This window comes from Hyperoodon ampullatus (assembly GCF_949752795.1).
Source record: "Hyperoodon ampullatus genome assembly, chromosome: 8".
NCBI lineage: Eukaryota > Metazoa > Chordata > Mammalia > Artiodactyla > Ziphiidae > Hyperoodon > Hyperoodon ampullatus.
This window is the reverse complement of record NC_136921.1, coordinates 100,168,600-100,194,290: the sequence shown is the minus strand read 5'-3', so window position 1 is coordinate 100,194,290 and position 25,691 is coordinate 100,168,600. Positions and strand designations below refer to the sequence as shown.

At 35.2% G+C, this 25,691-nt stretch overlaps 1 protein-coding gene across 1 annotated transcript in view; it reads right to left on the bottom strand.

The window, feature by feature from the left end:
* LOC307057542 (coiled-coil domain-containing protein 150-like) overlaps positions 1–25,691 on the bottom strand; it is a gene marked incomplete at both ends in the record, with an annotated part of 165,941 nt that overhangs the window by 35,428 nt on the left and 104,822 nt on the right. Inside the window, 2 exons of the mRNA XM_079710712.1 lie at positions 3,152–3,295; positions 4,419–4,526. Of these exons, the coding sequence (XP_079566838.1) occupies positions 3,152–3,295; positions 4,419–4,526 (252 nt within the window). The remainder of the gene's footprint in view (positions 1–3,151; positions 3,296–4,418; positions 4,527–25,691) is intronic.

Sequence of the window (25,691 nt, the reverse complement as noted above, 5' to 3'; positions counted from 1 at the left end):
TGAAATACAGAGTCACAGGAGTTTACAAAATTAGTGCAGAGTCCCCATGCACTCTTTTCCCTGCTTCTAATGATGACATCTTATATTGTAGTTCAACATTAAAACCAGGAAATTGACTTTAATGAGAATAACTACACTACAAAATTTACAATTTTCATTTTTTATTTTTTATTTTTTTGCAGTACACGGGCCTCTCACTGTTGTGTCCTCTCCCGTTGCGGAGCACAGGCTCCGGACACGCAGGCTCAGCGGCCATGGCTCACGGGCCCAGCCGCTCCGCGGCATGTGGGATCTTCCCGGACCGGGGCACGAACCCGCGTCCCCTGCATCGGCAGGCGGACTCTCAACCACTGCGCCACCAGGGAAGCCCTTCACCATTTTTTTAACCTGCATTCATCTGTGTATGCACACATGCACGTAGCTCTATGTAATTTGACCCCATGCACATATTCCTGTGATCACGACAATCAAGATACAGAACTGCTCCACTGCCGCAAAGAACTCACTTGTGCTACTTCTCTGTGTTCACACCCTCCCCCAAACTCATCCCAGGTCCCCTGGCAACCAGTAATTTGTTCTCTATCGCTACTGCTTTTGTCATTTCAAGAATGTTATTTTAAACATTTAAAAATAATTAATTTTAGTATAATACATTCACATTTTCTAAAACAGCCTTACTGAGATATAGTTGAAATACAATAAGCTATGTATATTTAAAGTGTACAATTTTGATATATGTATAAACCATAATCATGATAATGAACACTTCCATTATCCCAAAAGTTCCCTTATGCCTTTTTGTAATTTCCCCCACTTCTATCTCTCCCTGTTCCTACACATCCACCCAAGGCTACCACTGACCACTTTTCTGTCACAATCAATTCACTTTTATTTCCTAGAATTTTATATAAATGAAATCATATTTGATGTACTCATTTTTGAACGATTTTCCACTCAGCACAATTATTGTGAGATTCACTCACTCTTCTTTATATATCAATACTTCTTCCTTTCTGTTGCTGAAGAGTGTTCTGCTGAACACTGGAGTTGTTCCAGTTTTAAGCTGTTACAAGTAGAGCTGCTCTGGGCAGTTGTATACAGATCTTCGTGTAGATATACGCTTTCATTCATCTTTGGTGAATGCATAGGAGTGGAATGCCTGGGTTGTATGGTCGTAGTATGTCTCACTTTTAAAGAAACTACCAAACTATTTTCCAGAGTGGCTGAGTGATTTTACATTCCCTTCAGCAATGTATGAGAGTTCCTCCACATCCTCACTAACACTTGGGGTAATCAGTTTTTCAATCTTAGACATTCTAATAGTGTGTGGTAGTACCTCACTGCAGTTTTAATTTGCATTTCCCTAATGACTGATGTTTAACATCTTTTCAGGTGCTTATTTATCGTCCGTATATCTTTTTTGGTGAAACGTGTGTTCACCAAATAAATAAAATACTTTGCGCCTTTTTTTTTCCAGATTGTTTTTCCTTCTTAGTGAGTTTTGAGAGTTTTTAATAAACTGTGGAGACAAGACCTTTATCAGATATGTGATTTGCAAATGTTTTCTTCCCCCAGCCTGTAGCTTGTCATTTTCTTAACAATGTCTTTGAAGAGCATACGTTGTCAATGTTACATTTTTTCCTTTATGGATCATGCTTTTGATGTCAAATCTAAGAAATCTTAGTGTAATCCAAGATCACAATGGTTTCATCCTATGTTTCAGAAGTTTTACAGTCTTAAGTTTTACCTTTAGGGCTTTCATCCATTTTGAGTTAATTTTTATATATGGTAAGAGGTGTGGATCAAAGGTATTTTGTTTTTTTGTTTCTGCATATGATACCCAATTGCTTTAGCACATTTGTTGAAAAGACCATCCTTTCTCTACTTTTACTTCTGTTGAAAATAAAATGTTCATAAATTTTTTCTGGATGGGTAGCACATTCACATTACTCTTAAGGTACAAAAGGATAAAGTGAAAAATCTCCCAGCCACCCAGTTTCCTTCCTCGAAAATAATGTTGCCAATTTATTACGATTCATTTTAGAGAGACTCTATTCAAAAGTGAATACATATGTATACTTCATCGCCCCAACCCTTTTGCACACAAATAGTAAAATACTCTGTATACTCTTCTGAACCTTGACTGTTTTAACCTAATAATAGATATGTTATGATTAAGATAAATATATCTTCAAACAGTATTCCAAACTATGGATATACCATGATTTATTTAGCCAGCCTCTTACTGATGGAATTTTGGTTGTTTCTAGTCTTTTGCTAATAACAAACAATACTTCAGAAAGTAACCTTGTAAACATGTCTTATGTACAAGCTAGTGTATCTGTAGGAAAAAGTACAACTGTGGGTGTAAGGTGATAAACAAAGCCAAATTGTCCTCCACAGGAAAAGGGCACTCCAAACAGCAGCAAAGAAGAATGCCTTTTCCCCACATCTTCCTCAAATTATACTTCCTTATAACTTTTAACCTGTAACGTTAAAAATACTTTAACGTCTTCTGTAAGGGTTCAAGAATACTACAAAAGATGCTAACTTATAAGGTTTTGAAAACCTATTGGATTTTGTTCTAGAAAAGCACATTAGGAAGAATATAGTTTTTATAATTTTACCAGTGCTTATAAATTATTTATAAAAATGAAAAGGCCACTAGCAAAAGTGCTTACAGAAAGGGTCTAAATTGTAGTTAACTCTAGAAGACAAGCTACAGTACTTTCTATTTTTAAATACCAAACAAAGATGGATGCTCTAGTAAGTTTTCTTTGGGAAGTATTTTCCAGTGTTCAAGTTCTCAGGGCTTCTATTTATGTATTTCTACTTGAAAATCAGGCTTTACCCATTTTACTGTAAATGTTAAGACTATTAGCATTAATTTTTAAAGTGAAAATTAGATTAAAAATCTCAATGGTTACTCTTAAGCCAAATATGACATTTCTGTGTCCAAATCAAAAACTAAGTATGCAATAGCCAGAATGATGGTTTTGATCTACATCATCAGTTTTTGCTGTTTGTGAAGAAGTTCTTTCCTTGTTGTTACTCACACCTCCAAACGTTATCTTTCTAGATGTTACTACTTTTCTTCATTGTTGTATAAATCTGAAATTTCCTTATGATTTAATTTGTGGCCTTCACTTACCGAATCCCGGTGAAGAAAATTTGGTGACTCATCATTTTTTAATGGTCTTGAGGCAAGAATGTCTATTTTACCTTCCAGTCTTCCCTCCATGGTTTTAATGGCATTCAAAAGAGTCTTTAGAGAGATCCCAGAGTCTCCAATCTCCTGAGAAGACCTCACAGAAGTCACGGTAGGTGCAAAGGTCACATGGTGTGTAGGGTTTGGCCTAACACTGGGCAAAACAACTGATGAACTTCGTTCCTTTACATTGTTGACACGGGGCCTATGGCTTTAAAGTAATTTTGAAGATGCAGGCCTCTCTGGAGACTTCCTCCTTCTTGGAAGCATCAGCAATTTCAAAAGACAAAATCAACTAAACCTAGAATTATTTTTCAGTGAGTGCCCCCTTTACTATGAGAAACAGCACAACGTTCTAAATGAAGCTGGGATGGAAAATATACTTTAAAATGTGTTCCTTTGCTTTCAGAATGAAGAAAATACTAGTGTAAAGTATGTCCTCATGAAGAAACAAAGCATATCTAATGAGGTCCCCTTTGCCAGTATAGTCAGATTGTTAGAACCCATTTGAAGACACATTCTAGTTGCTTGGTTACCAAGGGTATACATACACAAACGTTATAGTTAAAGAAGTTACACATGCTTACACTGTTAAAAATTAAAAATAAATAATGTGATAAATTTGTAAATCATTGTTAATAGTCTCAATAGTCTCAGTCTCAATAGCCACCATGCTAACAAGTAAGCACCTTCACTACTAATACCTCTTTCAAGTGCGCTATTGCAAGTATATCTTGTTGGCAATGAGTTCTGCGTTCGCCTGTAATTAAAAACCCAAAGATACTTGTTCCTCACCTCTGCCAAAAGTTTTAAGGTTCAAATTAAAAAAACACTTCCTCTATGATAGAGATTCTCGAGGCTTTCATCATGATGATGTTCCCTATGCATGCTCACAATACAATCTATTTTGTTTCTGAAAGGCATAACCTTCTATTCTATAACAAAGTCTGCCGAGTACATTCCTAATCCTGCAATTAGAGCATGCAAGTTCAATGTCCCAATACTGCTTCAGGCATCTTTATGAACTCTTCTGTGGTTGAGTGGAACCTTGTACATCGAGGGTGTTTAAAATATTTTTGATAAATTGAGTCAAGTGAGAGAATATTCATCTTTCTGGGATCATACGGTGAGGTGGGGAGAAAGTCACCAATTTCTTAAAAGCTAATTAAAACAACATAGAAGCAATCTGTTTTATAGCTATTAATCACACCTGAGCATATTTGCCCTCTAGTGCCTTATTCAACTTGCGTAGATGGTCGTTCTGTGAACTGGTTTCAGAAAAAGAATGTAGTTGTTCTTCTAGCTGCTTAACTTTTATCTAGAGGAAAAACAGAAGAATAAAAAAACAAGTCTCATTAACGAAATATATATATATATATATAAATATACGTATATATACATATATATATGTGTGTATATATATATATATATATATATATATATATATACACACACACACACTCCAAAACAGAAAAAAAAAGGTGTCACAAGTTTTGCAGAAAAAAATCACAGAAAATCCTTAAACCTTGTAAAAAGCGATCCTGTTTTTCTAATGACGCTACTTCTACTAAAATAGCTATTTCAACAAATAAAATAGGCTATAGCCTTATACATGTACTGAGATAATTCATTTGGTTTATAGCGTTTATGGAAAGTGCAAATTAACATGACTCATGAATATAACAGTGAGACTTTGTGGGTAAAATATTTCAATTTTAAAGAAATTGTGGTATCTAGTATTCAAAACCCTTTCTGAGTACGGATAATTAGAATTGTCAATATGTAAGCAGACAAGAGTCTTGTGTTTACCCACAGAGAATTACGAAAGTTGAATTAACAGAATTCTTATAGGCTGAATTATATTTGAAAACTAACTCATAAAGCTGACTACTCACATCTTTCACTTTAAAGAAAAGATGATTTGGGGGAATAAAATCATTAATATTTACTCACAAATCTCCAAATTGTGTGTTTTTCTACATTTTCTTCCTCTTATTCCCAACCCTCTCAATACAAATCGACAATTAACATTACTGAGCTTATCTCTGAATCAGAAAAAAATTCATCCAAAATTTTTAATTTAAATCAACTTTTTCCTCTCTCAGTATCTTTTCTTGTTTCCCACCTCTGAAGGGCAAACTCCTCTTGGTTGTAGCCACTGATTGTTTTCAAGAACTGTTAAAACTTGAGTGCTAATACTTCGTTTTTTTTAGAAAGGCTACATGAAAACACATTTTGTCTTAGGAAATCTCTCTTGTTCCATCAGCAGAATCCTTTTTCTCATCTTTGCCTGTTTCTGGTGCTCTTTTCCACAGTGTACAGTATAAAACATGTTCCATGGCTCCCCCTTAAGTGTATTCACTTAAGGTTCAGAATTAGAATGGCTGCCTCTAAAGAGAGGTATTGATGCAACACTTATTCTCATTTTAAACGTAAGCAAACTGCTGTTAACCTTAGAACTCAGTGGAAAATACTGATGAACACTCAAGAATTTTCGATTTGCCTCTCTTCAAACAAAACACAGAATATCCTTATTCCACAATATTTCTCAGGTAACTGACGTTACCCCCAGCCTCAGAGTACTCAATAAAATGCCCTGAAACTTGTCAGATGGCATGTTCTCATCTATAAAGCACTTTACTTTTTATACTGGGTTTCTTTTCTGGAAGAATTTCTAATTCAGGACACTGAAATGGGGAAGAACACAGAAGCAAATAAATCCTGCTGCCCTCAGAGACCTGATGTTTCTGTGTCATTAAAATCCAAGTAGCTTCCACAGCTAGCTTACCAGGCAGTCTCGGAAATACCAGTATTTAGGTCAAGGTCATATCCTCCTACTGTTTCAAATGATCTAAATATATATAGATACATATTTTTAAAAATTGAGGTAGAGTTGATTTATAATATTATGTAAGTTTCAACTATACAACATAGGGATTCACAATTTTTAAAGATTATACTCCATTTATAGTTATTATAAAATATCGGCTATATTCCATGTAATGTACAATATATCCTTGTAGCTTATTTTATACACAGTAGTCTGTACTTCTTAATCTCCTACCCTAATATTGCCCCTTACATATATTTTCTAATATAAAACTATAAAAACATAACACTATAGAAACTGTGAGACACCTAAGAAATGGATGAAAAGGAACTTTTTGTGTGTGTGTGTGTGTGTGTGTGTGTGTGGTACGTGGGCCTCTCACTGTTGTGGCCTCTCCCGTTGCGGAGCACAGGCTCCGGACACGCAGGCTCAGCGGCCATGTCTCACGGGCCCAGCCGCTCCGCGGCATGTGGGATCTTCCCGGACCGGGGCACGAACCCGCGTCCCCTGCATCGGCAGGCGGACTCTCAACCACTGCACCACCAGGGAAGCCCTTCACCATTTTTTTAACCTGCATTCATCTGTGTATGCACACATGCACGTAGCTCTATGTAATTTGACCCCATGCACATATTCCTGTGATCACGACAATCAAGATACAGAACTGCTCCACTGCCGCAAAGAACTCACTTGTGCTACTTCTCTGTGTTCACACCCTCCCCCAAACTCATCCCAGGTCCCCTGGCAACCAGTAATTTGTTCTCTATCGCTACTGCTTTTGTCATTTCAAGAATGTTATTTTAAACATTTAAAAATAATTAATTTTAGTATAATACATTCACATTTTTTAAAACAGCCTTACTGAGATATAGTTGAAATACAATAAGCTATGTATATTTAAAGTGTACAATTTTGATATATGTATAAACCATAATCATGATAATGAACACTTCCATTATCCCAAAAGTTCCCTTATGCCTTTTTGTAATTTCCCCCACTTCTATCTCTCCCTGTTCCTACACATCCACCCAAGGCTACCACTGACCTCTTTTCTGTCACAATCAATTCACTTTTATTTCCTAGAATTTTATATAAATGAAATCATATTTGATGTACTCATTTTTGAATGATTTTCCACTCAGCACAATTATTGTGAGATTCACTCACTCTTCTTTATATATCAATACTTCTTCCTTTCTGTTGCTGAAGAGTGTTCTGCTGAACACTGGAGTTGTTCCAGTTTTAAGCTGTTACAAGTAGAGTTGCTCTGGGCAGTTGTATACAGATCTTCGTGTAGATATACGCTTTCATTTATCTTTGGTGAATGCATAGGAGTGGAATGCCTGGGTTGTATGGTCGTAGTATGTCTCACTTTTAAAGAAACTACCAAACTATTTTCCAGAGTGGCTGAGTGATTTTACATTCCCTTCAGCAATGTATGAGAGTTCCTCCACATCCTCACTAACACTTGGGGTAATCAGTTTTTCAATCTTAGACATTCTAATAGTGTGTGGTAGTACCTCACTGCAGTTTTAATTTGCATTTCCCTAATGACTGATGTTTAACATCTTTTCAGGTGCTTATTTATCATCCGTATATCTTTTTTGGTGAAACGTGTGTTCACCAAATAAATAAAATACTTTGAGCCTTTTTTTTTTTTCAGATTGTTTTTCCTTCTTAGTGAGTTTTGAGAGTTTTTAATAAACTGTGGAGACAAGACCTTTATCAGATATGTGATTTGCAAATGTTTTCTTCCCCCAGCCTGTAGTTTGTCATTTTCTTAACAATGTCTTTGAAGAGCATACGTTGTCAATGTTACATTTTTTCCTTTATGGATCATGCTTTTGATGTCAAATCTAAGAAATCTTAGTGTAATCCAAGATCACAATGGTTTCATCCTATGTTTCAGAAGTTTTACAGTTTGAAGTTTTACCTTTAGGGCTTTCATCCATTTTGAGTTAATTTTTATGTATGGTAAGAGGTATGGATCAAAGGTATTTTGTTTTTTTGTTTCTGCATATGATACCCAATTGCTTTAGCACATTTGTTGAAAAGACCATCCTTTCTCTACTTTTACTTCTGTTGAAAATAAAATGTTCATAAATTTTTTCTGGATGGGTAGCACATTCACATTACTCTTAAGGTACAAAAGGATAAAGTGAAAAATCTCCCAGCCACCCAGTTTCCTTCCTCGAAAATAATGTTGCCAATTTATTACGATTCATTTTAGAGAGACTCTATTCAAAAGTGAATACATATGTATACTTCATCGCCCCAACCCTTTTGCACACAAATAGTAAAATACTCTGTATACTCTTCTGAACCTTGACTGTTTTAACCTAATAATAGATATGTTATGATTAAGATAAATATATCTTCAAACAGTATTCCAAACTATGGATATACCATGATTTATTTAGCCAGCCTCTTACTGATGGAATTTTGGTTGTTTCTAGTCTTTTGCTAATAACAAACAATACTTCAGAAAGTAACCTTGTAAACATGTCTTATGTACAAGCTAGTGTATCTGTAGGAAAAAGTACAACTGTGGGTGTAAGGTGATAAACAAAGCCAAATTGTCCTCCACAGGAAAAGGGCACTCCAAACAGCAGCAAAGAAGATTGCCTTTTCCCCACACCTTCCTCAAATTATACTTCCTTATAACTTTTAAACTGTAACGTTAAAAATACTTTAACGTCTTCTGTAAGGGTTCAAGAATACTACAAAAGATGCTAACTTATAAGGTTTTGAAAACCTATTGGATTTTGTTCTAGAAAAGCACATTAGGAAGAATATAGTTTTTATAATTTTACCAGTGCTTATAAATTATTTATAAAAATGAAAAGGCCACTAGCAAAAGTGCTTACAGAAAGGGTCTAAATTGTAGTTAACTCTAGAAGACAAGCTACAGTACTTTCTATTTTTAAAAACCAAACAAAGATGGATGCTCTAGTAAGTTTTCTTTGGGAAGTATTTTCCAGTGTTCAAGTTCTCAGGGCTTCTATTTATGTATTTCTACTTGAAAATCAGGCTTTACCCATTTTACTGTAAATGTTAAGACTATTAGCATTAATTTTTAAAGTGAAAATTAGATTAAAAATCTCAATGGTTACTCTTAAGCCAAATATGACATTTCTGTGTCCAAATCAAAAACTAAGTATGCAATAGCCAGAATGATGGTTTTGATCTACATCATCAGTTTTTGCTGTTTGTGAAGAAGTTCTTTCCTTGTTGTTACTCACACCTCCAAACGTTATCTTTCTAGATGTTACTACTTTTCTTCATTGTTGTATAAATCTGAAATTTCCTTATGATTTAATTTGTGGCCTTCACTTACCGAATCCCAGTGAAGAAAATTTGGTGACTCATCATTTTTTAATGGTCTTGAGGCACGAATGTCTATTTTACCTTCCAGTCTTCCCTCCATGGTTTTAATGGCATTCAAAAGAGTCTTTAGAGAGATCCCAGAGTCTCCAATCTCCTGAGAAGACCTCACAGAAGTCACGGTAGGTGCAAAGGTCACATGGTGTGTAGGGTTTGGCCTAACACTGGGCAAAACAACTGATGAACTTCGTTCCTTTACATTGTTGACACGGGGCCTATGGCTTTAAAGTAATTTTGAAGATGCAGGCCTCTCTGGAGACTTCCTCCTTCTTGGAAGCATCAGCAATTTAAAAAGACAAAATCAACTAAACCTAGAATTATTTTTCAGTGAGTGCCCCCTTTACTATGAGAAGCAACACAACGTTCTAAATGAAGCTGGGATGGAAAATATACTTTAAAATGTGTTCCTTTGCTTTCAGAATGAAGAAAATACTAGTGTAAAGTATGTCCTCATGAAGAAACAAAGCATATCTAATGAGGTCCCCTTTACCAGTATAGTCAGATTCTTAGAACCCATTTGAAGACACATTCTAGTTGCTTGGTTACCAAGGGTATACATACACAAACGTTATAGTTAAAGAAGTTACACATGCTTACACTGTTAAAAATTAAAAATAAATAATGTGATAAATTTGTAAATCATTGTTAATAGTCTCAATAGTCTCAGTCTCAATAGCCACCATGCTAACAAGTAAGCACCTTCACTACCAATACCTCTTTCAAGTGCACTATTGCAAGTATATCTTGTTGGCAATGAGTTCTGCGTTCGCCTGTAATTAAAAACCCAAAGATACTTGTTCCTCACCTCTGCCAAAAGTTTTAAGGTTCAAATTAAAAAAACACTTCCTCTATGATAGAGATTCTCGAGGCTTTCATCATGATGATGTTCCCTATGCATGCTCACAATACAATCTATTTTGTTTCTGAAAGGCATAACCTTCTATTCTATAATAAAGTCTGCCGAGTACATTCCTAATCCTGCAATTAGAGCATGCAAGTTCAATGTCCCAATACTGCTTCAGGCATCTTTATGAACTCTTCTGTGGTTGAGTGGAACCTTGTACATCGAGGGTGTTTAAAATATTTTTGATAAATTGAGTCAAGTGAGAGAATATTCATCTTTCTGGGATCATACGGTGAGGTGGGGAGAAAGTCACCAATTTCTTAAAAGCTAATTAAAACAACATAGAAGCAATCTGTTTTATAGCTGTTAATCACACCTGAGCATATTTGCCCTCTAGTGCCTTATTCAACTTGCGTAGATGGTCGTTCTGTGAACTGGTTTCAGAAAAAGAATGTAGTTGTTCTTCTAGCTGCTTAACTTTTATCTAGAGGAAAAACAGAAGAATAAAAAAACAAGTCTCATTAACGAAATATATATATATATATAAATATACGTATATATACATATATATATATATGTGTGTATATATATATATACACACATATATATATATATACACACGCACACACTCCAAAACAGAAAAAAAAAGATGTCACAAGTTTTGCAGAAAAAAATCACAGAAAATCCTTAAACCTTGTAAAAAGCGATCCTGTTTTTCTAATGACGCTACTTCTACTAAAATAGCTATTTCAACAAATAAAATAGGCTATAGCCTTATACATGTACTGAGATAATTCATTTGGTTTATAGCATTTATGGAAAGTCCAAATTAACATGACTCATGAATATAACAGTGAGACTTTGTGGGTAAAATATTTCAATTTTAAAGAAATTGTGGTATCTAGTATTCAAAACCCTTTCTGAGTACGGATAATTAGAATTGTCAATATGTAAGCAGACAAGAGTCTTGTGTTTACCCACAGAGAATTACGAAAGTTGAATTAACAGAATTCTTATAGGCTGAATTATATTTGAAAACTAACTCATAAAGCTGACTACTCACATCTTTCACTTTAAAGAAAAGATGATTTGGGGGAATAAAATCATTAATATTTACTCACAAATCTCCAAATTGTGTGTTTTTCTACATTTTCTTCCTCTTATTCCCAACCCTCTCAATACAAATCGACAATTAACATTACTGAGCTTATCTCTGAATCAGAAAAAAATTCATCCAAAATTTTTAATTTAAATCAACTTTTTCCTCTCTCAGTATCTTTTCTTGTTTCCCACCTCTGAAGGGCAAACGCCTCTTGGTTGTAGCCACTGATTGTTTTCAAGCACTGTTAAAATTTGAGTGCTAATACATCGTTTTTTTTAGAAAGGCTACATGAAAACACATTTTGTCTTAGGAAATCTCTCTTGTTCCATCAGCAGAATCCTTTTTCTCATCTTTGCCTGTTTCTGGTGCTCTTTTCCACAGTGTACAGTATAAAACATGTTCCATGGCTCCCCCTTAAGTGTATTCACTTAAGGTTCAGAATTAGAATGGCTGCCTCTAAAGAGAGGTATTGATGCAACACTTATTCTCATTTTAAACGTAAGCAAACTGCTGTTAACCTTAGAACTCAGTGGAAAATACTGATGAACACTCAAGAATTTTCGATTTGCCTCCCTTCAAACAAAACACAGAATATCCTTATTCCACAATATTTCTCAGGTAACTGACGCTACCCCCAGCCTCAGAGTACTCAATAAAATGCCCTGAAACTTGTCAGAAGGCATGTTCTCATCTATAAAGCACTTTACTTTTTATACTGGGTTTCTTTTCTGGAAGAATTTCTAATTCAGGACACTGAAATGGGGAAGAACACAGAAGCAAATAAATCCTGCTGCCCTCAGAGATCTGATGTTTCTGTGTCATTAAAATCCAAGTAGCTTCCACAGCTAGCTTACCAGGCAGTCTCGGAAATACCAGTATTTAGGTCAAGGTCATATCCTCCTACTGTTTCAAATGATCTAAATATATATAGATACATATTTTTAAAAATTGAGGTAGAGTTGATTTATAATATTATGTAAGTTTCAACTATACAACATAGAGATTCACAATGTTTAAAGATTATACTCCATTTATAGTTATTAAAAAATATCGGCTATATTCCATGTAATGTACAATATATCCTTGTAGCTTATTTTATACACAGTAGTCTGTACTTCTTAATCTCCTACCCTAATATTGCCCCTTACATATATTTTCTAATATAAAACTATAAAAACATAACACTATAGAAACTGTGAGACACCTAAGAAATGGATGAAAAGGAACTTTTTGTGTGTGTGTGTGTGGTACGTGGGCCTCTCACTGTTGTGGCCTCTCCCGTTGCGGAGCACAGGCTCCGGACACGCAGGCTCAGCGGCCATGGCTCACGGGCCCAGCCGCTCCGCGGCATGTGGGATCTTCCCGGACCGGGGCACGAACCCGCGTCCCCTGCATCGGCAGGCGGACTCTCAACCACTGCGCCACCAGGGAAGCCCTTCACCATTTTTTTAACCTGCATTCATCTGTGTATGCACACATGCACGTAGCTCTATGTAATTTGACCCCATGCACATATTCCTGTGATCACGACAATCAAGATACAGAACTGCTCCACTGCCGCAAAGAACTCACTTGTGCTACTTCTCTGTGTTCACACCCTCCCCCAAACTCATCCCAGGTCCCCTGGCAACCAGTAATTTGTTCTCTATCGCTACTGCTTTTGTCATTTCAAGAATGTTATTTTAAACATTTAAAAATAATTAATTTTAGTATAATACATTCACATTTTCTAAAACAGCCTTACTGAGATATAGTTGAAATACAATAAGCTATGTATATTTAAAGTGTACAATTTTGATATATGTATAAACCATAATCATGATAATGAACACTTCCATTATCCCAAAAGTTCCCTTATGCCTTTTTGTAATTTCCCCCACTTCTATCTCTCCCTGTTCCTACACATCCACCCAAGGCTACCACTGACCTCTTTTCTGTCACAATCAATTCACTTTTATTTCCTAGAATTTTATATAAATGAAATCATATTTGATGTACTCATTTTTGAACGATTTTCCACTCAGCACAATTATTGTGAGATTCACTCACTCTTCTTTATATATCAATACTTCTTCCTTTCTGTTGCTGAAGAGTGTTCTGCTGAACACTGGAGTTGTTCCAGTTTTAAGCTGTTACAAGTAGAGCTGCTCTGGGCAGTTGTATACAGATCTTCGTGTAGATATACGCTTTCATTCATCTTTGGTGAATGCATAGGAGTGGAATGCCTGGGTTGTATGGTCGTAGTATGTCTCACTTTTAAAGAAACTACCAAACTATTTTCCAGAGTGGCTGAGTGATTTTACATTCCCTTCAGCAATGTATGAGAGTTCCTCCACATCCTCACTAACACTTGGGGTAATCAGTTTTTCAATCTTAGACATTCTAATAGTGTGTGGTAGTACCTCACTGCAGTTTTAATTTGCATTTCCCTAATGACTGATGTTTAACATCTTTTCAGGTGCTTATTTATCGTCCGTATATCTTTTTTGGTGAAACGTGTGTTCACCAAATAAATAAAATACTTTGCGCCTTTTTTTTTCCAGATTGTTTTTCCTTCTTAGTGAGTTTTGAGAGTTTTTAATAAACTGTGGAGACAAGACCTTTATCAGATATGTGATTTGCAAATGTTTTCTTCCCCCAGCCTGTAGCTTGTCATTTTCTTAACAATGTCTTTGAAGAGCATACGTTGTCAATGTTACATTTTTTCCTTTATGGATCATGCTTTTGATGTCAAATCTAAGAAATCTTAGTGTAATCCAAGATCACAATGGTTTCATCCTATGTTTCAGAAGTTTTACAGTTTTAAGTTTTACCTTTAGGGCTTTCATCCATTTTGAGTTAATTTTTATGTATGGTAAGAGGTATGGATCAAAGGTATTTTGTTTTTTTGTTTCTGCATATGATACCCAATTGCTTTAGCACATTTGTTGAAAAGACCATCCTTTCTCTACTTTTACTTCTGTTGAAAATAAAATGTTCATAAATTTTTTCTGGATGGGTAGCACATTCACATTACTCTTAAGGTACAAAAGGATAAAGTGAAAAATCTCCCAGCCACCCAGTTTCCTTCCTCGAAAATAATGTTGCCAATTTATTACGATTCATTTTAGAGAGACTCTATTCAAAAGTGAATACATATGTATACTTCATCGTCCCAACCCTTTTGCACACAAATAGTAAAATACTCTGTATACTCTTCTGAACCTTGACTGTTTTAACCTAATAATAGGTATGTTATGATTAAGATAAATATATCTTCAAACAGTATTCCAAACTATGGATATACCATGATTTATTTAGCCAGCCTCTTACTGATGGAATTTTGGTTGTTTCTAGTCTTTTGCTAATAACAAACAATACTTCAGAAAGTAACCTTGTAAACATGTCTTATGTACAAGCTAGTGTATCTGTAGGAAAAAGTACAACTGTGGGTGTAAAGTGATAAACAAAGCCAAATTGTCCTCCACAGGAAAAGGGCACTCCAAACAGCAGCAAAGAAGAATGCCTTTTCCCCACATCTTCCTCAAATTATACTTCCTTATAACTTTTAACCTGTAACGTTAAAAATACTTTAACGTCTTCTGTAAGGGTTCAAGAATACTACAAAAGATGCTAACTTATAAGGTTTTGAAAACCTATTGGATTTTGTTCTAGAAAAGCACATTAGGAAGAATATAGTTTTTATAATTTTACCAGTGCTTATAAATTATTTATAAAAATGAAAAGGCCACTAGCAAAAGTGCTTACAGAAAGGGTCTAAATTGTAGTTAACTCTAGAAGACAAGCTACAGTACTTTCTATTTTTAAATACCAAACAAAGATGGATGCTCTAGTAAGTTTTCTTTGGGAAGTATTTTCCAGTGTTCAAGTTCTCAGGGCTTCTATTTATGTATTTCTACTTGAAAATCAGGCTTTACCCATTTTACTGTAAATGTTAAGACTATTAGCATTAATTTTTAAAGTGAAAATTAGATTAAAAATCTCAATGGTTACTCTTAAGCCAAATATGACATTTCTGTGTCCAAATCAAAAACTAAGTATGCAATAGCCAGAATGATGGTTTTGATCTACATCATCAGTTTTTGCTGTTTGTGAAGAAGTTCTTTCCTTGTTGTTACTCACACCTCCAAACGTTATCTTTCTAGATGTTACTACTTTTCTTCATTGTTGTATAAATCTGAAATTTCCTTATGATTTAATTTGTGGCCTTCACTTACCGAATCCCGGTGAAGAAAATTTGGTGACTCATCATTTTTTAATGGTCTTGAGGCAAGAATGTCTATTTTACCTTCCAGTCTTCCCTCCATGGTTTTAATGGCATTCAAAAGAGTCTTTAGAGAGATCCCAGAGTCTCCAATCTCCTGAGAAGACCTCACAGAAGTCACGGTAGGTGCAAAGGTCACATGGTGTGTAGGGTTTGGCCTAACACTGGGCAAAACAACTGATGAACTTCGTTCCTTTACATTGTTGACACGGGGCCTATGGCTTTAAAGTAATTTTGAAGATGCAGGCCTCTCTGGAGACTTCCTCCTTCTTGGAAGCATCAGCAATTTCAAAAGACAAAATCAACTAAACCTAGAATTATTTTTCAGTGAGTGCCCCCTTTACTATGAGAAACAGCACAACGTTCTAAATGAAGCTGGGATGGAAAATATACTTTAAAATGTGTTCCTTTGCTTTCAGAATGAAGAAAATACTAGTGTAAAGTATGTCCTCATGAAGAAACAAAGCATATCTAATGAGGTCCCCTTTGCCAGTATAGTCAGATTGTTAGAACCCATTTGAAGACACATTCTAGTTGCTTGGTTACCAAGGGTATACATACACAAACGTTATAGTTAAAGAAGTTACACATGCTTACACTGTTAAAAATTAAAAATAAATAATGTGATAAATTTGTAAATCATTGTTAATAGTCTCAATAGTCTCAGTCTCAATAGCCACCATGCTAACAAGTAAGCACCTTCACTACTAATACCTCTTTCAAGTGCGCTATTGCAAGTATATCTTGTTGGCAATGAGTTCTGCGTTCGCCTGTAATTAAAAACCCAAAGATACTTGTTCCTCACCTCTGCCAAAAGTTTTAAGGTTCAAATTAAAAAAACACTTCCTCTATGATAGAGATTCTCGAGGCTTTCATCATGATGATGTTCCCTATGCATGCTCACAATACAATCTATTTTGTTTCTGAAAGGCATAACCTTCTATTCTATAATAAAGTCTGCCGAGTACATTCCTAATCCTGCAATTAGAGCATGCAAGTTCAATGTCCCAATACTGCTTCAGGCATCTTTATGAACTCTTCTGTGGTTGAGTGGAACCTTGTACATCGAGGGTGTTTAAAATATTTTTGATAAATTGAGTCAAGTGAGAGAATATTCATCTTTCTGGGATCATACGGTGAGGTGGGGAGAAAGTCACCAATTTCTTAAAAGCTAATTAAAACAACATAGAAGCAATCTGTTTTATAGCTATTAATCACACCTGAGCATATTTGCCCTCTAGTGCCTTATTCAACTTGCGTAGATGGTCGTTCTGTGAACTGGTTTCAGAAAAAGAATGTAGTTGTTCTTCTAGCTGCTTAACTTTTATCTAGAGGAAAAACAGAAGAATAAAAAAACAAGTCTCATTAACGAAATATATATATATATATAAATATACGTATATATACATATATATATGTGTGTATATATATATATATATATATATATATATATATATATATATATATACACACACACACTCCAAAACAGAAAAAAAAGGTGTCACAAGTTTTGCAGAAAAAAATCACAGAAAATCCTTAAACCTTGTAAAAAGCGATCCTGTTTTTCTAATGATGCTACTTCTACTAAAATAGCTATTTCAACAAATAAAATAGGCTATAGCCTTATACATGTACTGAGATAATTCATTTGGTTTATAGCGTTTATGGAAAGTGCAAATTAACATGACTCATGAATATAACAGTGAGACTTTGTGGGTAAAATATTTCAATTTTAAAGAAATTGTGGTATCTAGTATTCAAAACCCTTCCTGAGTACGGATAATTAGAATTGTCAATATGTAAGCAGACAAGAGTCTTGTGTTTACCCACAGAGAATTACGAAAGTTGAATTAACAGAATTCTTATAGGCTGAATTATATTTGAAAACTAACTCATAAAGCTGACTACTCACATCTTTCACTTTAAAGAAAAGATGATTTGGGGGAATAAAATCATTAATATTTACTCACAAATCTCCAAATTGTGTGTTTTTCTACATTTTCTTCCTCTTATTCCCAACCCTCTCAATACAAATCGACAATTAACATTACTGAGCTTATCTCTGAATCAGAAAAAAATTCATCCAAAATTTTTAATTTAAATCAACTTTTTCCTCTCTCAGTATCTTTTCTTGTTTCCCACCTCTGAAGGGCAAACTCCTCTTGGTTGTAGCCACTGATTGTTTTCAAGAACTGTTAAAACTTGAGTGCTAATACTTCGTTTTTTTTAGAAAGGCTACATGAAAACACATTTTGTCTTAGGAAATCTCTCTTGTTCCATCAGCAGAATCCTTTTTCTCATCTTTGCCTGTTTCTGGTGCTCTTTTCCACAGTGTACAGTATAAAACATGTTCCATGGCTCCCCCTTAAGTGTATTCACTTAAGGTTCAGAATTAGAATGGCTGCCTCTAAAGAGAGGTATTGATGCAACACTTATTCTCATTTTAAACGTAAGCAAACTGCTGTTAACCTTAGAACTCAGTGGAAAATACTGATGAACACTCAAGAATTTTCGATTTGCCTCTCTTCAAACAAAACACAGAATATCCTTATTCCACAATATTTCTCAGGTAACTGACGTTACCCCCAGCCTCAGAGTACTCAATAAAATGCCCTGAAACTTGTCAGATGGCATGTTCTCATCTATAAAGCACTTTACTTTTTATACTGGGTTTCTTTTCTGGAAGAATTTCTAATTCAGGACACTGAAATGGGGAAGAACACAGAAGCAAATAAATCCTGCTGCCCTCAGAGACCTGATGTTTCTGTGTCATTAAAATCCAAGTAGCTTCCACAGCTAGCTTACCAGGCAGTCTCGGAAATACCAGTATTTAGGTCAAGGTCATATCCTCCTACTGTTTCAAATGATCTAAATATATATAGATACATATTTTTAAAAATTGAGGTAGAGTTGATTTATAATATTATGTAAGTTTCAACTATACAACCTAGGGATTCACAATTTTTAAAGATTATACTCCATTTATAGTTATTATAAAATATCGGCTATATTCCATGTAATGTACAATATATCCTTGTAGCTTATTTTATACACAGTAGTCTGTACTTCTTAATCTCCTACCCTAATATTGCCCCTTACATATATTTTCTAATATAAAACTATAAAAACATAACACTATAGAAACTGTGAGACACCTAAGAAATGGATGAAAAGGAACTTTTTGTGTGTGTGTGTGTGTGTGTGTGTGTGTGGTACGTGGGCCTCTCACTGTTGTGGCCTCTCCCGTTGCGGAGCACAGGCTCCGGACACGCAGGCTCAGCGGCCATGTCTCACGGGCCCAGCCGCTGCGCGGCATGTGGGATCTTCCCGGACCGGGGCACGAACCCGCGTCCCCTGCATCGGCAGGCGGACTCTCAACCACTGCGCCACCAGGGAAGCCCTTCACCATTTTTTTAACCTGCATTCATCTGTGTATGCACACATGCACGTAGCTCTATGTAATTTGACCCCATGCACATATTCCTGTGATCACGACAATCAAGATACAGAACTGCTCCACTGCCGCAAAGAACTCACTTGTGCTACTTCTCTGTGTTCACACCCTCCCCCAAACTCATCCCAGGTCCCCTGGCAACCAGTAATTTGTTCTCTATCGCTACTGCTTTTGTCATTTCAAGAATGTTATTTTAAACATTTAAAAATAATTAATTTTAGTATAATACATTCACATTTTTTAAAACAGCCTTACTGAGATATAGTTGAAATACAATAAGCTATGTATATTTAAAGTGTACAATTTTGATATATGTATAAACCATAATCATGATAATGAACACTTCCATTATCCCAAAAGTTCCCTTATGCCTTTTTGTAATTTCCCCCACTTCTATCTCTCCCTGTTCCTACACATCCACCCAAGGCTACCACTGACCTCTTTTCTGTCACAATCAATTCACTTTTATTTCCTAGAATTTTATATAAATGAAATCATATTTGATGTACTCATTTTTGAATGATTTTCCACTCAGCACAATTATTGTGAGATTCACTCACTCTTCTTTATATATCAATACTTCTTCCTTTCTGTTGCTGAAGAGTGTTCTGCTGAACACTGGAGTTGTTCCAGTTTTAAGCTGTTACAAGTAGAGTTGCTCTGGGCAGTTGTATACAGATCTTCGTGTAGATATACGCTTTCATTTATCTTTGGTGAATGCATAGGAGTGGAATGCCTGGGTTGTATGGTCGTAGTATGTCTCACTTTTAAAGAAACTACCAAACTATTTTCCAGAGTGGCTGAGTGATTTTACATTCCCTTCAGCAATGTATGAGAGTTCCTCCACATCCTCACTAACACTTGGGGTAATCAGTTTTTCAATCTTAGACATTCTAATAGTGTGTGGTAGTACCTCACTGCAGTTTTAATTTGCATTTCCCTAATGACTGATGTTTAACATCTTTTCAGGTGCTTATTTATCATCCGTATATCTTTTTTGGTGAAACGTGTGTTCACCAAATAAATAAAATACTTTGCACCTTTTTTTTTTCAGATTGTTTTTCCTTCTTAGTGAGTTTTGAGAGTTTTTAATAAACTGTGGAGACAAGACCTTTATCAGATATGTGATTTGCAAATGTTTTCTTCCCCCAGCCTGTAGCTTGTCATTTTCTTAACAATGTCTTTGAAGAGCATACGTTGTCAATGTTACATTTTTTCCTTTATGGATCATGCTTTTGATGTCAAATCTAAGAAATCTTAGTGTAATCCAAGATCACAATGGTTTCATCCTATGTTTCAGAAGTTTTACAGTCTTAAGTTTTACCTTTAGGGCTTTCATCCATTTTGAGTTAATTTTTATATATGGTAAGAGGTATGGATCAAAGGTATTTTGTTTTTTTGTTTCTGCATATGATACCCAATTGCTTTAGCACATTTGTTGAAAAGACCATCCTTTCTCTACTTTTACTTCTGTTGAAAATAAAATGTTCATAAATTTTTTCTGGATGGGTAGCACATTCACATTACTCTTAAGGTACAAAAGGATAAAGTGAAAAATCTCCCAGCCACCCAGTTTCCTTCCTCGAAAATAATGTTGCCAATTTATTACGATTCATTTTAGAGAGACTCTATTCAAAAGTGAATACATATGTATACTTCATCGCCCTAACCCTTTTGCACACAAATAGTAAAATACTCTGTATACTCTTCTGAACCTTGACTGTTTTAACCTAATAATAGATATGTTATGATTAAGATAAATATATCTTCAAACAGTATTCCAAACTATGGATATACCATGATTTATTTAGCCAGCCTCTTACTGATGGAATTTTGGTTGTTTCTAGTCTTTTGCTAATAACAAACAATACTTCAGAAAGTAACCTTGTAAACATGTCTTATGTACAAGCTAGTGTATCTGTAGGAAAAAGTACAACTGTGGGTGTAAGGTGATAAACAAAGCCAAATTGTCCTCCACAGGAAAAGGGCACTCCAAACAGCAGCAAAGAAGAATGCCTTTTCCCCACATCTTCCTCAAATTATACTTCCTTATAACTTTTAACCTGTAACGTTAAAAATACTTTAACGTCTTCTGTAAGGGTTCAAGAATACTACAAAAGATGCTAACTTATAAGGTTTTGAAAACCTATTGGATTTTGTTCTAGAAAAGCACATTAGGAAGAATATAGTTTTTATAATTTTACCAGTGCTTATAAATTATTTATAAAAATGAAAAGGCCACTAGCAAAAGTGCTTACAGAAAGGGTCTAAATTGTAGTTAACTCTAGAAGACAAGCTACAGTACTTTCTATTTTTAAATACCAAACAAAGATGGATGCTCTAGTAAGTTTTCTTTGGGAAGTATTTTCCAGTGTTCAAGTTCTCAGGGCTTCTATTTATGTATTTCTACTTGAAAATCAGGCTTTACCCATTTTACTGTAAATGTTAAGACTATTAGCATTAATTTTTAAAGTGAAAATTAGATTAAAAATCTCAATGGTTACTCTTAAGCCAAATATGACATTTCTGTGTCCAAATCAAAAACTAAGTATGCAATAGCCAGAATGATGGTTTTGATCTACATCATCAGTTTTTGCTGTTTGTGAAGAAGTTCTTTCCTTGTTGTTACTCACACCTCCAAACGTTATCTTTCTAGATGTTACTACTTTTCTTCATTGTTGTATAAATCTGAAATTTCCTTATGATTTAATTTGTGGCCTTCACTTACCGAATCCCGGTGAAGAAAATTTGGTGACTCATCATTTTTTAATGGTCTTGAGGCAAGAATGTCTATTTTACCTTCCAGTCTTCCCTCCATGGTTTTAATGGCATTCAAAAGAGTCTTTAGAGAGATCCCAGAGTCTCCAATCTCCTGAGAAGACCTCACAGAAGTCACAGTAGGTGCAAAGGTCACATGGTGTGTAGGGTTTGGCCTAACACTGGGCAAAACAACTGATGAACTTCGTTCCTTTACATTGTTGACACGGGGCCTATGGCTTTAAAGTAATTTTGAAGATGCAGGCCTCTCTGGAGACTTCCTCCTTCTTGGAAGCATCAGCAATTTAAAAAGACAAAATCAACTAAACCTAGAATTATTTTTCAGTGAGTGCCCCCTTTACTATGAGAAACAGCACAACGTTCTAAATGAAGCTGGGATGGAAAATATACTTTAAAATGTGTTCCTTTGCTTTCAGAATGAAGAAAATACTAGTGTAAAGTATGTCCTCATGAAGAAACAAAGCATATCTAATGAGGTCCCCTTTGCCAGTATAGTCAGATTGTTAGAACCCATTTGAAGACACATTCTAGTTGCTTGGTTACCAAGGGTATACATACACAAACGTTATAGTTAAAGAAGTTACACATGCTTACACTGTTAAAAATTAAAAATAAATAATGTGATAAATTTGTAAATCATTGTTAATAGTCTCAATAGTCTCAGTCTCAATAGCCACCATGCTAACAAGTAAGCACCTTCACTACTAATACCTCTTTCAAGTGCGCTATTGCAAGTATATCTTGTTGGCAATGAGTTCTGCGTTCGCCTGTAATTAAAAACCCAAAGATACTTGTTCCTCACCTCTGCCAAAAGTTTTAAGGTTCAAATTAAAAAAACACTTCCTCTATGATAGAGATTCTCGAGGCTTTCATCATGATGATGTTCCCTATGCATGCTCGCAATACAATCTATTTTGTTTCTGAAAGGCATAACCTTCTATTCTATAATAAAGTCTGCCGAGTACATTCCTAATCCTGCAATTAGAGCATGCAAGTTCAATGTCCCAATACTGCTTCAGGCATCTTTATGAACTCTTCTGTGGTTGAGTGGAACCTTGTACATCGAGGGTGTTTAAAATATTTTTGATAAATTGAGTCAAGTGAGAGAATATTCATCTTTCTGGGATCATACGGTGAGGTGGGGAGAAAGTCACCAATTTCTTAAAAGCTAATTAAAACAACATAGAAGCAATCTGTTTTATAGCTATTAATCACACCTGAGCATATTTGCCCTCTAGTGCCTTATTCAACTTGCGTAGATGGTCGTTCTGTGAACTGGTTTCAGAAAAAGAATGTAGTTGTTCTTCTAGCTGCTTAACTTTTATCTAGAGGAAAAACAGAAGAATAAAAAAACAAGTCTCATTAACGAAATATATATATATATATATATATATATATACGTATATATACATATATATATATGTGTGTATATATATATATATATACACACACACACTCCAAAACAGAAAAAAACAGATGTCACAAGTTTTGCAGAAAAAAATCACAGAAAATCCTTAAACCTTGTAAAAAGCGATCCTGTTTTTCTAATGACGCTACTTCTAGTAAAATAGCTATTTCAACAAATAAAATAGGCTATAGCCTTATACATGTACTGAGATAATTCATTTGGTTTATAGCGTTCATGGAAAGTCCAAATTAACATGACTCATGAATATAACAGTGAGACTTTGTGGGTAAAATATTTCAATTTTAAAGAAATTGTGGTATCTAGTATTCAAAACCCTTTCTGAGTACGGATAATTAGAATTGTCAATATGTAAGGAGACAAGAGTCTTGTGTTTACCCACAGAGAATTACGAAAGTTGAATTAACAGAATTCTTATAGGCTGAATTATATTTGAAAACTAACTCATAAAGCTGACTACTCACATCTTTCACTTTAAAGAAAAGATGATTTGGGGGAATAAAATCATTAATATTTACTCACAAATCTCAAATTGTGTGTTTTTCTACATTTTCTTCCTCTTATTCCCAACCCTCTCAATACAAATCGACAATTAACATTACTGAGCTTATCTCTGAATCAGAAAAAAATTCATCCAAAATTTTTAATTTAAATCAACTTTTTCCTCTCTCAGTATCTTTTCTTGTTTCCCACCTCTGAAGGGCAAACGCCTCTTGGTTGTAGCCACTGATTGTTTTCAAGCACTGTTAAAATTTGAGTGCTAATACTTCGTTTTTTTTAGAAAGGCTACATGAAAACACATTTTGTCTTAGGAAATCTCTCTTGTTCCATCAGCAGAATCCTTTTTCTCATCTTTGCCTGTTTCTGGTGCTCTTTTCCACAGTGTACAGTATAAAACATGTTCCATGGCTCCCCCTTAAGTGTATTCACTTAAGGTTCAGAATTAGAATGGCTGCCTCTAAAGAGAGGTATTGATGCAACACTTATTCTCATTTTAAACGTAAGCAAACTGCTGTTAACCTTAGAACTCAGTGGAAAATACTGATGAACACTCAAGAATTTTCGATTTGCCTCTCTTCAAACAAAACACAGAATATCCTTATTCCACAATATTTCTCAGGTAACTGACGCTACCCCCAGCCTCAGAGTACTCAATAAAATGCCCTGAAACTTGTCAGAAGGCATGTTCTCATCTATAAAGCACTTTACTTTTTATACTGGGTTTCTTTTCTGGAAGAATTTCTAATTCAGGACACTGAAATGGGGAAGAACACAGAAGCAAATAAATCCTGCTGCCCTCAGAGATCTGATGTTTCTGTGTCATTAAAATCCAAGTAGCTTCCACAGCTAGCTTACCAGGCAGTCTCGGAAATACCAGTATTTAGGTCAAGGTCATATCCTCCTACTGTTTCAAATGATCTAAATATATATAGATACATATTTTTAAAAATTGAGGTAGAGTTGATTTATAATATTATGTAAGTTTCAACTATACAACATAGGGATTCACAATTTTTAAAGATTATACTCCATTTATAGTTATTATAAAATATCGGCTATATTCCATGTAATGTACAATATATCCTTGTAGCTTATTTTATACACAGTAGTCTGTACTTCTTAATCTCCTACCCTAATATTGCCCCTTACATATATTTTCTAATATAAAACTATAAAAACATAACACTATAGAAACTGTGAGACACCTAAGAAATGGATGAAAAGGAACTTTTTGTGTGTGTGTGTGTGGTACGTGGGCCTCTCACTGTTGTGGCCTCTCCCGTTGCGGAGCACAGGCTCCGGACACGCAAGCTCAGTGGCCATGGCTCACGGGCCCAGCCACTCCGCGGCATGTGGGATCTTCCCGGACCGGGGCACGAACCCGCGTCCCCTGCATCGGCAGGCGGACTCTCAACCACTGTGCCACCAGGGAAGCCCTTCACCATTTTTTTAACCTGCATTCATCTGTGTATGCACACATGCACGTAGCTCTACGTAATTTGACCCCATGCACATATTCCTGTGATCACGACAATCAAGATACAGAACTGCTCCACTGCCGCAAAGAACTCACTTGTGCTACTTCTCTGTGTTCACACCCTCCCCCAAACTCATCCCATGTCCCCTGGCAACCAGTAATTTGTTCTCTATCGCTACTGCTTTTGTCATTTCAAGAATGTTATTTTAAACATTTAAAAATAATTAATTTTAGTATAATACATTCACATTTTTTAAAACAGCCTTACTGAGATATAGTTGAAATACAATAAGCTATGTATATTTAAAGTGTACAATTTTGATATATGTATAAACCATAATCATGATAATGAACACTTCCATTATCCCAAAAGTTCCCTTATGCCTTTTTGTAATTTCCCCCACTTCTATCTCTCCCTGTTCC